Here is a 16,679-nt window from a genome sequence, read left to right on the forward strand (position 1 = left end):
TAATATAGGTATACATAAACCTATGATGTTTCTAAGGAACCATAAGCAATTAATGTACTTGTATGGAAGGAAATCTTATAAAATATATTTGGATAAGTGCACATTTTCTCTAGCATATTAATATAATGTATATATATATATGTGTGTGTGTGTATATATATACAGAATGATCACCAACTTTCCCTTGTTACTTTCTAGTATTATGCTATTCATGAAATCTAAATTATCTATTATTTCCTAAAAATCTTCTGATATTATTTTTTATTTATTTGTATATCAGTAACATTTGGCTTGCATTACTGAAGTTATTAATCACTATAAATTTAAGACAGATGAAAAGATAATAGAGATATTTCTCCTTGATGGAATAAAATCCTCCCTAATAATACAAGACTAGCATTTCCAATACTAGGAAATTCAATAAGCAGGTGCTCAATAGATACAGCAATAGATTTTACATGTAGCATATGGATTTTAAAAAATCTTTTAGAATTTGAACATATAAAATGAGAATACTAGTCAACAAAGTATACTAAATGATATTTATAAACGTGGATAAAAATTTTTTAAAAATTGATATTCAGGAGTTATGGGCTTCCCTGGTGGCTCACACAGTAAAGAATCCACCTGCAATGTGGGAGACCTGAGTTCAATCCCTGGGTTGGAAGATCCCCTGGAGGAGTGAGTTATGGTGGATATATCTTATGTCTTATACAAGATACAAATGTAAGGTTTTAGTATTAATACATGGCTTATTATTCCTATAGTTATTCTTAGCCTCTTAGATATTCAAGAAATTATACCAATTAATTTACATTGGTTTTAATATCTGATTTAAATGAATTATATCAATTCTCCATAAGGTAAATATTGTCACATGCAATTTACAAGTGAGGACTTCAGTGCTCAAAGTTTATACAGGTTGCTCAATTTTAACACAAGCCAATTAAATTCAAGGCTAAGACTCTTTCTACTACTCTGTATTTATTCTGTGTAAGGCACTATGCTATGTCCAATTGGGTATATTATCTTCCTTTTGAAACTTTTCTGTCAACTACTGTGACACTGAATTCTGTTGCTTTGCTCCTATTGCTCAAACACCTCTGTTGTCTGCACTTTTGACCTTAACTCTTCTAAACATAACCATCTCACACATTTCTGCCCTTTCTGCCCTAGGAAGCTTCTTTGTTTCACAGTCAGACGCAACTGAGCGACTTCACTTTCACTTTTCGTTTTCATGCATTGGAGAAGGCAATGGCAACCCATTCCCGTGTTCTTGCCTGGAGAATCCCAGGGATGGGGGAGCCTGGTGGGCTGCCGTCTATGGGGTCACACAGAGTCGGACACAACTGAAGCGACTTAGCAGCCGCAGCAGCAGCATCCCTCTTAACAACTCCAGCAAGTTTCAGTTATCAACTTTCTGTTGCTAATTCCCCAAACCAAGTGTCTAGTTCTGCTTTGAGCTCCAGAACTAAGACTTCCAATAATCTGTGAGATAGCTTCATCTGAGGATTTCCGAGGTGGTGCTAGTTATAAAAAAAATCTGCCTACCAATGCAGGAGATGCAAGAGACATGGGTTCGATTCCTGGGTCAGGAAGATTCCCTGGATTAGGAAATGGCACCCCACTCCAGTATTTTTGCCAGAAAAATTTCATGGATAGAGGAGCATGGTGTGCTACACTCCATGTGGCTGCAAAGAGCAGAACAACTGAGTACACACACACACACACACACACACACACACACCTCCATCTCATTGATTTAGGTTGGCCATGTCTACAACTGCAACACATGATAACCAGGGAATAGCATTCCTTTCATAAACAAACTTCCCAAGAACCCCTGTCTCAGGCTCCCTCCTAAGGATCTCAGACTGGCAATTCTATACATTGCTTCCTGAGTCATATTTTAAAATGAAAACAATGTCATGTATACTATGACTATGACTTCCTGGAGAATGAAATAGCAACCCACTCCAGTATCCTTGCCTGGAGAATCCCATGGACAGAGGAGCCTGGTAGGCTATAGTCCACGGGGTCGCAAAGAGTCAGACATGACTGAGCGACTTCACTCACTCACTCACTCACTCATACTATGATTATGAAAGTGAAAGTAAGTGAAAGTCACTCAATCATGTCTGACCCCATGGACTATACAGTCTTCAGGCCAGAATACTGGAGTGGGTAGCCTTTCCCTTCTCCAGGAGATCTTCCCAACCCGGGGATCAAACCCAGGTCTCCCTCATTGCAGGCAGATTCTTTACCAGCTAAGCCACAAGGGAAACCCAAGAATACTGTGGAGTGGGTAGCCTATCCCTTCTCTAACGAATCTTCCCGATCCAGAAATCAAACTGGGGTCTCCTGCATTGCAGGTGGATTCTTTACCAAGTGAACTATTAGGGAAGCCTTTACTATGACTATGTAAGATGTTAAATCAGACATTTTTTTTTTAATCAACTGTCTGAATTTTATATAAGTCTAAAATTAGTCAAAAGTTCTTTAAAATTGTGTTTGAACAGATTATGCCACTTTCCTCAATATCCTCAAATGTCCCCCCTTAAAGCCAGAACAGAATCTAATCCTTATCAGAATGTTTCAGGTCCTAGATGATCTGCCTCTGGTCAGCTTGTCATTCCCACATATCCTGTTCTCCATATGCTCATGTGGAGCACACGCTCATGAGAATATGAGCACGTGAGGATAAGCTTATATGCTCAGTCTCCAGTTGCTCATATGCTTCAAGGCATACAATCATCCCATGGTATCCACAGGACATTGGTTATAGGATCCTCTGTGGGTACCAGAACCCACTGATGCTCAAGTCTTTTACATAAAATGGCATATTACACTCAGCCCTCGGAATCAGCAGCTTCAGCAAATTCAACCCACCATGGATATGGAGGGCCCACTGTCCTAACATCACTGCTGTTTTCCTCACGTGCTAGATTCATTCCTAACTCATAACTTACACTCTTTCTGCTTGGACAGCTCTTTCCTCACATAATCACATAGCTTGCTATCTATCTTTATTCAGTTATCTTCTCAAATATCACCTTTCTAGAGATGACGTCTCTGATAATCATAACTAAAATAGTACTCTCTCAAACTAGGCATCCCTCATGTTTTTTTTTTCCCTATATTTTTTTTTACATACATCTGACATGATGTATCCTACATGTTCTGTCCTATATAGGAAGGTCAGTTTCATGAGAATCGGAATTCTCTCAACAAGGGCAGGAACTATTTCTTCAGCATTTGGAACAATTTCTGCCACCAGGTGAGTCTTTAATTAGTGTTTGTTAAATCACTGACAAGAGACACATCTATATAAATTAACTCAATCCCAAGCGTTCCTACCTTCTGTATGGGTAAAAACAATCTATTTGGAGGAAAAGGCAGTAGGTACATTGAAAGTAAATATATATATATACACACACCAAATATAAAGTTTCTACTGTGAAAGAGACTGCAAAGCCTCACTGTTAAATAACATGTGCTATAGAAAATGTATGCTGTCCTTCTGATGCAGATGTAGTGGGTGAGTGGGGAGGGAGCAAAAATATCTGAGGCTTCTACATTGTGAACATGTTTTATTGAGGAAGGACTAAATTTAGACCTTACAAGACTGATAAAATTCAGGGACTTCCCTGGTGGTCTGGTGGTTAAAATTTGGTGCTTACAATGCAGGGGCTGTGGGTTTGATCCCTGGTTGGGGAACTAAGGCGCTTCCCAGGTGGCTCAGTGGTAAAGAATCAGCTTGCCAATGCAGGAGACATAAGAGACGCAGGCTTGATCCCTGGTTGGGGAAGATCCTCTGGAGAAGGAAATGGCAACCCACTCCAGTATTCTTGCCAGAAAAATTCCATGGGCAGAGAAGTCTGGTGTGCTACAGTCCATGGAATCACAAAGAGCCTCATGCAATTTAGTGACTGAGCACAGCACAGCGGGGAACCAAGCTTCCATATGCCATGAGGCCAAAAAAATTAGAAAAAAAAGAGCAAAAATGATTGGTAAGATTCAGCTAAGTTCATAGAAGTTGGAAGGGTACTGTACAAGAGGGATGTGAGAGGAAAAAGGCATGGGAGAAAGAATAGGAATGCAAAAAAAAAAGCTGAGTTCTGAAGCAGTCTGGGAAGTACAGAGTGTGGACTGGTGATTTAGATGACGTGCTGGAAAGGAGATTTAAGCTAGATTGAAAGAAGCTGTGAATGTCTTTCATACCTCTCTTTCACAAAAATTATGTGCATATTACCATCTCTCTGTCCATTTAGTCTCTCATCCTCTAGCAGTTTACCATCTCTCCCAATATCATTAACATATAGCTGTAAAAACATCCTAATACAGTGCTATAAACTGTCAAAATTTCATGCAGGTGAAATCCTGATAGCCTTATAACTTAGGTAATTTTCAAATAACATCCCCATAATATCACCAAAAGTATGATAAGAACCTGAGTTTCAAGTTGGAAAACTGTGACATGCAATGTTAATGACTTTTATAAAGTCATGCTATAAATTATTTTGTCTGCTTTCAAAAATGACTACATTGCCAAATGGAACCAGAAAGCATGGCAACATTGTAATATTTAGCTTAGTATTTCATGTCATTTTATATTATTGGAGTATAATTGCTTTACAATGTTTTGTTACTTTCTGCTGTACAACAACATGAATCAGCTATATATATATACACACATATTCTCTCCTTCTTGATCACTCCTTCCAGCTCTCCCATCCCACCACTCTCGGTCATCACAGAGCACTGAACTGAGCTCCCTGTGCTGTGCAGCAGCTTCCCACTAGTTATCTATTTTACACACGGTAATGTATAAATGTCAATGCTACTCTCTTAATTTGTCTCACCCTGCTATTTCATATTTTAGACAGTATGGGATACATGTCATACCTGTAGGTCTCTGTAAATTCTTTTGTACTAAAATTCTTCTCAGTGTACCATCCATGGCGGCCTCTTCTATGTGGGAGTGGTCCCCAACAACAGTCCAGTACATCATCCTGAAGAGATAGGTCAAGTTGATTAGCCTGGTGACAATGCTGGCATAGCCCCAAACAAGGTCTGAAAAGATCCTGTGCATTCGAATCACCTTAGAGTCCCTGATAAAGGGACTAACTCTAAATATGCAGAGTAAAGACCTCCAAGAGAGGGCTGTGGAATCAAGGTTTTAAATAGTCATGCACTAGTCCCTGATAGCTCAGCTGGTAAAGAATCCCCCTACAATGCAGGAGACCTGGGTTCAATCCCTGGGTTGGGAAACTTCCTGGAGAAGGGAAAGGCTACCCACTCCAGTATTCTGGCCTGGAGAATTCCATGGACTGTATAGTCTACGGGGTTGCAAAGCATCGGATACGACTGAGCGACTTTCACTCACTCACTCACACTAGTGTTAGTCTCTCAGTTGTGTCTGATTTTTTGCAATCCCATGAACTGTAGACCACCAGGCTCCTCTATCCATGGAATTCTCCAGGCAAGAATACTGAGGTGGGTGCCATTTCCTTCCCCAGGGGATCTTACTGATCCAGGAATCAATCCCAGGTTTCCTGCATTGCAGGCAGATTCTTTACCAACTGAGCTACAAGGGAAGCCCATATTTCCTACTAAAATTTTAGAGTTACTGTTTAACAGGATAAAATGTGGTTCACTTGATTCCCAAAGCTCAATTTTGAAAATTTCTTTAGAAGAAGAATATCCTAACACTTGAAACCATCTTCTTATTGTGACAGAATTCATTTTACTATGGTTGATACATCAGTATGTTTTCTTTTATGATAAAGTAACTATTTCCTCAAACAGAAATAATTTTCTAACTTAGAAGATACCACACTGCTTAATTCTATTAAGTAAACAATTGCTTCTTTTTACTCAGGATCTAATGGTCCACTTTATGGATGATTAGGAGTTTTATTTAACATTTCCCTATTTCTTTTTGGCCACTGCTTATAAATGAAAAATAAAATAATAAAAAATAAAAACAAATCAAGTAAAATAAAGGACATATTTGTATTACATTTTTAAAGTCTGTTTATACATATGCTTTCATTTTTTATTACCAGAAATAGCCAAAATCACTAATATTCTACACTTAAAATGGTTAAACATTATATATAACATCTCAAAAGATTAGTTTTAGATTAACAATAGTGGTTACACTTTTCACATCAGTTTCATTAATCTGAATGTATATACAACATATACAGACACTAAATGTATAAAGTACATTTATACAACTGTTCAGAGAAAAACACAAATTTTTCACCACCATTTGGTATGAAAAGAACATTCTTTTTTACAGAAGGAGTAGAGGGATTTTCACAAGTCTTGTGACTCTATGTTGAACACTTATCCAAAAACAACACTATAGAAAACAGGTGGGACAATCTCTAAAAATGGATAGTCATATCAAGAAACATCAATAACCATGTTATTAACCTACCCTCTTTTAGGATTTACAGCAATGGCATAGGGTTCTCCAGCCATATTTGTTAGGAGTCTGGTACAGTTGGGGCCACTCAGCTGCCCTACGTTGATAGAGTACCTCAAACTGGTCCAGTGAGTAGTGTAATAACTGAACCAGTGCATTCGAGAATGGTCGGTCCAATAAATATTTCCAGCAACCCAGTCAACTGCAATGTCCCTGGGCCTTCTAAATTCAGGACACTAAAAGAAAACAAAACAACAAATCACAGTATTTGCAAAAGCAAATTGGTGGAGTTTTCTATATCTATATATTGAGATTATTTGGGAATCAAATATGATCAGGTATTAATTATAATATAGATTATTTGGGAATCAAATATGATCAGGTATTAATTATAATATAGATTTTTAAACATATTTTATTCTTACTTTTAATAGGTATATAATTTCACAAGTCCTAAGAATATAGTTCATTGGAATTTTACCTATCACTGCCCCTGTTTATGATACCACCCTTATGGCAGAAAGTGAAGAGGAACTAAAAAGCCTCTTGATGAAAGTGAAAGAGGAGAGTGAAAAAGTTGGCTTAAAGCTCAACATTCAGAAAACGAAGATCATGGCATCCAGTCCCATCACTTCATGGGAAATAGATGGGGAAACAGTGTCAGACTTTACTTTTTGGGCTCCAAAATCACTGCAGATGGTGAATTGCAGCCATGAAATTAAAAGACGCTTACTCCTTGGAAGGAAAGTTATGACAAACCTAGATAGCATATTCAAAAGCAGATACATTACTTTGCCAACCAAGGTCCACAGAGTCAAGGCTATGGTTTTTCCTGTGGTCATGTATGGATGTGAGAGTTGGACTGTGAAGAAGGCTGAGTGCCGAAGAATTGATGCTTTTGAACTGTGGTGTTGGAGAAGACTCTTGAGAATCCCTGGGACTGCAAGGAGATCCAACCAGTCCATTCTGAAGGAGATCAGCCCTGGGATTTCTTTGGAAGGAATGATGCTAAAGCTGAAACTCCAATACTTTGGCCACCTCATGTGAAGAGTTGACTCATTGGAAAAGACTCTGATGCTGGGAGGGATTGGGGGCAGGAGGAGAAGGGGACGCCAGAGGATGAGATGGCTGGATGGCATCACCGACTCGATGGACGTGGGTTTGGGTGAACTCCAGGAGTTGGTGATGGACAGGGAGGCCTGGCATGCTGTGATTCATGGGGTCTCAAAGAGTCGGACACGACTGAAGGACTGAACTGAACTAAACTGAACTGCCCCTGTTTAACTACCACCCTGTTAGAATATTTCCAGAACTGTAGAAGGTTCACTTATGATGTCTACCAGTTAGTATTTCTCTTAGAATAAGCATAATAATAATGTCTAATGTCATAGATCAGTTTAAACAAATCCACATAAATATCATCGTACTCTTCAATGCCTGATTTTGATTCAACATCATGTCCATGTATCCATACTGTTGTGTATGTCAGTTTAATTGTTTTTATTTCTGGATAATATTTAATTTCATGAATAATATCAATTTGTTTACCATTTTACTGGTAATATATATTTTGTTTGTTAATAATTTTAGGCCATTACAATACAAATGATGAATATTCCTGTATGTATCTTTTGGTGGACATGAACTCTCATTTTATTGAATATTTAATAAGAAATAGAACTATTGAAGCTTAAGGTATACATATGTTTGCTTGAATAGATAGGGTTAGAATTTTCTTTCAAAGCATCTCTACCAATATGCACTCTTTTCAGCAATTTAATAAAGTTACAGTTGCTCTGCATCCTTACCATATATAATTTGATTTAAAATCGAAAAAGAATGTTAATACAAATAGGCACATTTAGAGAGATGCTATATTAAAACGTCTTTCGAGGAAAGTTACAAACTCTGTCATTTATATTAAATCTGCTAGCTTGGATTTTCTGTGTAATACTATATTACTGAATTATTGTGAGACAAAGGTAAAAGAGTTCATTGGGAATAGACAGCAAGGAAAATAACGTATGCTCTGTGCCCTTCAATTAACTTGATCACTTTGAGCTGAAGCTAGTGTAATAATTAATTTGACATGCTCAGGTTTATTGTGCATAGCCAAAAGTGAGAAGGAATTCTCAGGGGTATTATATCAAGACTAGAAACAATTATTTGAAGGTGATTATAACTAGACATGTCATCAATGTGTAAAAGCATCGTTAAGACCTGGTAACAAGTGGAAATGTGGGTTTTTAACAGATGACTGTTTTTTCTGTGTTTTACTAGTGAACACATTTTGTTAAATTGTGCTTGGGTTAAAAACAAACAGACTGAACTTCTCAAAAAGTACATGAGATGCCAAGAAATAAGAATTGCAAGTTGCCATCTGCTTTGTGATTACTGAGATCATAAGGAAGGAAAATATGGCTCAAATTAAACACAGAACCTTTAGAAATTTCTAATGGCCTTTATTATTAGTCTTTTAACGGATTGACTTAAAAACTAAACTTTTGAAATATTACAGTACCTTATTTCTCTACTCTAATTTTAAATACTACCCATCTACCCAGTGATATCTCATAGCTACCTAAAGTTAAATGAAAAGTACTCTGAAATACAACATTATCTAAACACTCCATACAAATAATATTTATAAATGGGTAAAATATAAAGATTTATCCTAGCCAAACCACAAAATAATTTTCAAGTGTTTCAGTATCATTTAACTTAAATGTAATTGCTGCTTTTGATTTGGCAGTATTTAAAAGTAAATTTATCAACAAATGGTATGGACATGTCAATGTAAATCTTAAATTTATAAACATGAGAGACAATAGGAGAAAATAACCATTATGAACTGTATAAAGCCTCTTGGAGCATATTTATCTTTTTTAATACCACTGGAGCAATCTTTTACCATGTACTTGTACAGCACGAACATAGAAGAATACCCTATTTTGCCTTTGGTGGTGGTTGGTGGTTTAGTTGCTAAGTTGTGTCCTACTCTTGAGACTCCATGGATTATAGACCATGAGGATCCTCTGTCCATGAGATTTCCCAGGCACAAATACTGGAGTGGCTTCTCATTTCCTTCTCCAGCGGATCTTCCCAACCCAGGGATAGAACCTGAGTCTCCTGCATTGCAGGCAGATTCTTTATTGACTGAGCCAACAAGGAAGCTCAAATTTGCCTTTATAAAATGTTAATATACTATATGATTTTTCTGTCCTAGTGGTATCCTTGCTAAATAGGACATATTTTATGCAAAGTACCTCTTTTTAAATTTAATATTTTCATTTTGTTTCACTCATGCTCAAAAAAGAGCTGGTTATCTTTCCATTCTATATTTATATTCCTCTTCTGCTAACAGTTAAAATCTCAAATTCCTAATGATCATGGAACATTCAGAAGTCTGATTTTGTGATACTTTTCAGAAAAGCTGGCTGGAGAAAATTCTATTAATGGTGAATTCTAAGAGGATATATAGAATTTAGGTCACATTACTAGAATAAATGTTACTTTTAAATGCTGAGCACAAGAGATACTGATGAGTTATAGAGCCATTTAAATACATATAGTTATTCTCTGGTTCCTTGATCAAGGAATCTCTAATGTCATTCCCGTATCAACTAAGGTAGTTAGAATATGGAGTAAAGGATGGTCACACCCAATAAATTCAACCTAAAGTCATGAATCATCAGTGACGAGATGATTCTCAGGGAATTATGGCAACCAGGTGAAGATGTTACTAGGTATTCATCCTTAATGACTCATAACATACTGAATGCTCAGTGATTCTCAACACTGAAAAGAGCAAGACTGAACAAAAGATGAACAAGAAGACAGAAACAAGATGGTCTTATTGTTAGGGAAACCGTGGCCAAATTAGGAAATCATCTTTATAGTGAGTTCTATAGAAATAAATAGTCCAAAAAAAAAAGAAAAAGAAAGAAAGAAAGAAAGAATCCCTTTCTATTGTTCATGGCTTGACCAGGATTGCATTTAAAGTGAAAGTGAAAGTCACTCAGTTGTGTCAGACTCTTTGTGACCCCATGGATTATACAGTCCATGGAATTCTCCAGGCCAGAGTGCTAGAGTGGATAGCCTTTCCCTTCTTCAGGGGATCCTCCCAACCCAGAGATTGAACCCAAGTCTCCCACATTGCAGGTGGATGGATTCTTTACCAACTGAGCCACAAGGAAAATCAAAGAATACTGGAGTCCTTCTCCAGGGGATCTTCCTGACCCAGGAATTGAACTGGGGTCTCCTGCATTGCAGGCTGATTCTTTACCAACTGAACTATCAGGGAAGCCCAATAGGGAGGATTATGTTAGTCATCTAAAAGGGAACCTCATATTGAATGAATGCTGGTTGAAAGGTGGAGGGCAAATTGCTGGTGGGTCTTATGGAGAAGTTCAAAATCAATCAGGTAAACACAAAAAGTGGGAAAACACAGGAAAAGTAAACTGAGGTTCTTGGCCTAGATTGGAGACTGAAATGAATAACAAAAACAGGATGGTTACGCCATTTGTCTCAAAAGAGATTGAAAAACAACCAAACACATCAGATTGGAAGCACGAAGAGAATATGAAACTCTAATTTGCCTCTTTGGCTCCCACTCTAGACAGAAAGACCAATGAACTAGAGGCACTAATGCAATATGTCGTGTTTAAGAGATTGCAGAGGCGTGTGGTTACCCAGACAACAAAAGGCATTTCTCATTTTTTTGCACAAAGTAGAAGACACATTTTGATGGCTTTCTCCAGACAAATGATTTCTTTCCTAATAAGCTCTCTAAATACACAGCCAAAGTTTTGAGTCCTGAGGCATTCTTCTTTATAGAGATATATTAGTTGACTGAATGAAATGCTTAAATCTTGCCAAAAAAATTGGCAGCTTGATTGTAACACAATTAGAGGTTACTGCTTTAAACTACTAATCCTTTACAGCTGCAGATTGTAAGGTATCTGTCACAGTGCCAGCTTCAGTAAACTAAAAATATAAGTCACTAAGACATTTGTTTTAAATCGAGGAAAGAGGAAAATCTATAAAAGGAGAATTCAAACATTTGAACTGTGGAAATACTGTCTTTTTTAAAACAAAATTCCTATAGTTAGCAATATAATTTGAGAAAATATAGTTAACACAAGGATAGATTGAAGTTGCCACATATTTCATTTGTTTCTGATTTTTTCATCTTCGTGTACATATAAGAAAATTCTGTCCATTTTGATAAAGTTAATTATCCCCTGATGCAATGCTAGTAAAACACAGATATAACAACACTGTAAATAATTTGGGTGTGTGCTGGGATGGGGATGGGGGTATCCATCTGTCATGATAAGATTATTTATGTTTTTGGTTCACAAAATGTGAATCAGATTAAATTCTCATAAATTAGTCAATACCACATTGCAGGCAGATTCTTTACCATCTGAGCCACCAGGGATGCCCAAGAATACTGAAGTGGGTAGCCTATCCCTTCTCCAAGGGATCTTCCTTACCCAGGAATCAAACCGGGTCCTCCTGAATTGCAGGCATATTCTTACCTGCTGAGGTACCAGGGAAGCCCAATAATAAAGGACTACACAAATTCTGAACATTACTAAATTTCACAGCTTAGTAATAGTCTACAATACCTAGATAATTGTTATTTAAATCAAGCTCATACAGCAATGGAGAAACCCTTCCCCCAAAACCCAAAAAAGTTATATTTAAGAGCTAGAATATATACAAATTCTAAAACCACTTCAGGGATGAAACTTCTGCTTTTATCAGCAATCTATTCTTAAAAGATCATTTCAATCTGAATATTTATAAGGCTTAATTTAAAAGATTATTTCAATTTTAATAATTTTACTACAATTTGTAGTATTTATCTAAAGTGAAAATGAAAGTGAAAATTGCTCAGTCGTGTCCGACTGTTTGCAAACCGATGGACTATACAGTCCATGGAATTCTTCAGGACATAGTACTGGAGTGGGAAGCTTTTCCCTTCTCCAGGGGATCTTCCCAACCCAGGGATCGAACCCAGGTCTCTCACATTGCAGGCAGATTCTTTACCAGCTGAGCCATAAGGGTCTACACTAGGACTACATCAACCTGGCATAAGCTCTGTTATAGGAAAAGGAAACCAAATAAAAGTACATAATTCTCAGACAGTATCCAGAAAGTAACAAATCTGTCTTTGGATATCAGGGTGAATATTGTATGTGATTTATCATTTTTAAAACATACTCAGTGTTCTTTAAACTTATTTGTTATGATCTACCACCTACCTACCATAAATATCAAAACTCAGTCAAAACTTTCAATTGGACTACCAGCTAAACAAAAGATATTATGGAACCTAGAAAATAACATATTTGGAATCAGAAAGTTGGTTTAAGAACTAGTCCTAGTTTCTCCATAAATGATGAAAGTGAAAGTGAAGGTGTTAGTCACTCAGTCATGTCTGACTCTTTGTGACCCCATGGACTGTACCCCACCAGGCTCCACTGTCCATAGAATTCTCCAGGCAAGAACACTGGGGTGGGTTGCCATTTCCTTCTCCAGGGAATCTTTCTGACCCAGGGATTGAACCTGAGTCTCCTGCATTGCAGGTGGATTCTTTACTATCTGAGTCACCAAGAAAGCCCATAAATTATGTGGCATATAAAAATAAAGGCTTTGTGTCAGATGATCTGTGAAAGTGTTTAACTTCTAAACACTACATTACATAACAGTTTAAAACCTTATCCATTCTGTATAAACCTTGAAGTGAAGTGAAGTGAAGTCGTTCAGTTGTGTTCGACTCTTTGCGACCCCATGGACAGTAGCCTACCAGGCTCCGCCATCCTTGGGATTTTCCAGGCAAGAATACTGGAGTGGGCTGCCATTTCCTTCTCCAGGGGATCTTCCCAACCCAGGGATCGAACCCGGGTCTCCTGCATTGCAGACAGACGCTTCACTGTCTGAGCCACCATGCTAAGTCACTTCAGTCCTGTCTGACTCTGTGCGACCCCACAGACAACAGCCCATCATGCTCTGCCATTCCTGGGATCCTCCAGGCAAGAGTACTGGAGTGGGTTGCCATTTCCTTCTCCAATGCATGAAAGTGAAAAGTGAAAGTGAAGTTGCTTAGTTGTGTCCGACTCCTAGCGACCCCATGGACTGCAGCCTACCAGGCTCCTCTGTCCATGGGATTTGCCAGGAAAGAGTACTGGAGTGGGTTGCCATTGCCTTCTCCTGCTATGTATGAATTTTATGCATTAGTCAGTAAGCAAAAAAATTTGTTGGTACTTATGGGGGCAATTTTGACATCATCTCCCTATGTGAGTAACCTGAAATTAAGAAGACAAGGTGCCTTATGATAGTTAATTTTTTTTTCTGATAGTTACAATTTAAACAAGCACAACAGCTGAGATGAAAATTAGAGCTATCTGAAAGAACAGGCTGCAAAATGGTAGGTTGAGTACTTAAAGTTTTGGTTTTTTTTAAAGTCTTTTAAAAGTAGATTCTAACTTTAATATTGATGCTTTTGAACTGTGGTGTTGGAGAAGACTCTTGAGAGTCCCTTGGACTGCAAGGAGATCCAACCAGGCCATCCTAAAGGACATCAGTCCTGGGTGTTCTTTGGAAGGACTGATGCTGAAGCTGAAACTCCAATACTTTGGCCACCTCATGTGAAAAGTTGACGCATTGGAAAAGACCCTGAAGCTGCGAGGGACTGGGGGCAGGAGGAGAAAGGGATGACAGAGGATGAGATGGCTGGATGGCATCACCAACTCGATGGACATGAGTTTGAGTGAACTTAGGGTGTTGGTGATGGACAGGGAGGCCTGGCGTGCTGCAGTTCATGGGGCCACAAAGAGTCGGACACGACTGAGCTACTGAACTGAACTGAACTTAACTGAACTGATGGGAATAACAGTCCACCTTACCTGTTTCCTGAGAAACCTGTATGCAGGTCAAGAAACAACAGTTATAATCAGAAATGGAATAACAGACTATTCAAAGTTGGGAAAGGAGTACAACAAGGCTGAATATTGTCACCATGCTTATTTAACTTATATGCCGAGTACATCTTGTGAAATGCCAGGCTAGTTGAAGTTCAAGCTGGAATCAAGACTATTGGGAGAAATATCAACAAGCTCAGATAGGCAGATGATAGCACTCTAGTGGCAGAGAGTGAAGAGGAACTAAAGAGCCTCTTGATGAAGGTAAAAGTGGAGGTTGAAAAAGCTGGTTTAAAACTGAACATTCAAAAAATGAAGATCATGGATGGCATCTGGTTCCATCACTTCATGGCAAATAGAAGAGGGGAAAGAGTGACATATTTTATTTTCTTGAGCTCCAAAATTTCAGCAGACAGTAAATGCAGCCATGGAATTAAAAGATGCTCACTCCTTGGAAGGAAAATTATGACAAACCTAGATAGCGTACTAAAAAGTAGAGACATCGCTTTGCCAGCAAAGGTCCATCTTGTCAAAGCTATGGCTTTTCCAGTAGTCATGTATGGATGTGAGAGTTGGACCATAATGAAGGCTGAGAACCAAAGAATTGATGTTTTTCAATTGTGGTGCTAGAGAAGACTCTTCAGAATTCCTTGGTTGCAAGTCAATCCTAAAGGAAATTAACCCTGAATATTCACTAGAAAGACTGATGCTGAAGCTAAAACCCCAATCCTTTGGCCACCTGACAGGTAGAGCTGACTCATTAGAAAAGACCCTGATGCTGAGAAAGACTGATGGTTGGATAGCATCAGTGACTCAGTGGACATGAATTTGAGCAAACTGTGGGAGATAGTGAAGGACAGAGAAGCCTGGCATGATGAGTTCATGGGGTTCCAAAGACTTGGACACAACTTTTGGACTGAACAACAAGAAAGATTGTGAAGTTAAGTTGCATTATTGTAAGTGAAACATAGTCTATTTATGGCTGGAAAAAAATGTGTTTTTGAGGGTATATGCATACTCTTATGGTAGAAGGTGGGAGGGGTATGTTGGGAGATGAGGCTAAACATCATAGAGAGGTTTGTAAGACCATGATTTTTCAATGGAAAGATTTAAGGAGGGAGATATGATGCTGAGGTTTTATTATAAGATTATTTTGTCTGTGGTATAATGAACGGCTTGGGACTGGGGACTAAGGGGATACCAGAAACTCAGACAAGGTTTATTCAATGGACTCTAGAGGAAAGATTGTGAAATTTTAATCTAGGCTTTTGTGAAACAAAAGTAATACCAAGGATGAGAAGCATAACTTGTAAAGGATAACTTTCAAGATTGATATGCTATTGTCATGTATCCCCAAGATTTTCAATTAATTTATTGCTTCTAATTTAAAAGGTGTATCTACTTCATAACAGGTCTTGTTCTAAGTTCTAGTATTATAGTAGTAGAATAGGAAAAAAGAAAACTGCCACTGCTTCTGGATATTTATTTATAGCAAGGTGAGACAGATAATAGGTTATAAATATAATAAATGAATAAATTATGTGGCAGTAAAAACGTACTATGGAAATGCAAAAGAGCAGGGCATTGAGGATCCCAGGATGGGAATGGGATAATAGATTGCAATTATCAGTAAGTTATGCATTCAGATGACATTTAAACAAAGACTTGAAGGAGTTCAGGAATTGAATCATGTAGGATATCTGGCTGAAAGGCATTTTAGGGCAAAAGACCATTTTAGGAAAGGCCTTACTTTAGTAGGTAGTGATCGGTTTGAGAAATAGCAGAGCTTCCCTGGAGAAGAGTGAGTAAAGGGGAAAGTAGTGGAAGATAATCAGAGAAGTAACAGGAGACCAAATCTTTTAAATCCTTAAGAGATGGTAGAAGAATTTCAGTCTTTTTAATGGAAAACCATTGGACATTTTTAATTGAAGATATGATGTGACTTACGCTTTATACAGAGCATTGTAGTTATTGTTTTGTGAGTCATAAAGATAGCAAAGAGATCAATTAGGAGGGTATTGCATTCATTCAGAAGAAAGGTGAAGGTGGTTCAAAACTAGATCCTTGCAGTCAAGCTGATATTATGGTAATCAGCTCCTAGACATACTTTGAAGGTACATTCAATAATATTGTCTGATTTTGGAGTTACGGAAGGAGAAGAGGGGCCAGCAATGCCTCTAAGATTTTCACTTTGAGCACCTAAAAAACTGAGTTGCCATTAAATTACATTGGGGAAGCAGATTTTGTGGATCATATGAGAAGTTTATTTTTAGGCATGCATGCCACCAGAGAAGGCAATGGCACCCTACTCC

The 16,679-nt window shown here is 37.9% G+C and overlaps 1 protein-coding gene across 1 annotated transcript in view; it reads right to left on the minus strand.

Annotated features, from left to right (window-relative positions):
* The window catches only part of LRP1B (low density lipoprotein receptor-related protein 1B), a 1,806,191-nt gene that overhangs the window by 132,771 nt on the left and 1,656,741 nt on the right, over window positions 1–16,679 (minus strand). The window contains exons 78-79 of the mRNA XM_010853706.1: window positions 6,449–6,672; window positions 4,906–5,012 (exon numbers count right to left, since the gene is read on the minus strand). Coding sequence (XP_010852008.1) covers window positions 4,906–5,012; window positions 6,449–6,672 — 331 coding nt within the window. The remainder of the gene's footprint in view (window positions 1–4,905; window positions 5,013–6,448; window positions 6,673–16,679) is intronic.

The sequence above is a fragment of the Bison bison genome, unplaced genomic scaffold (assembly GCF_000754665.1).
Source record: "Bison bison bison isolate TAMUID 2011002044 unplaced genomic scaffold, Bison_UMD1.0 scf7180017864330, whole genome shotgun sequence".
Classification (NCBI taxonomy): domain Eukaryota; kingdom Metazoa; phylum Chordata; class Mammalia; order Artiodactyla; family Bovidae; genus Bison; species Bison bison.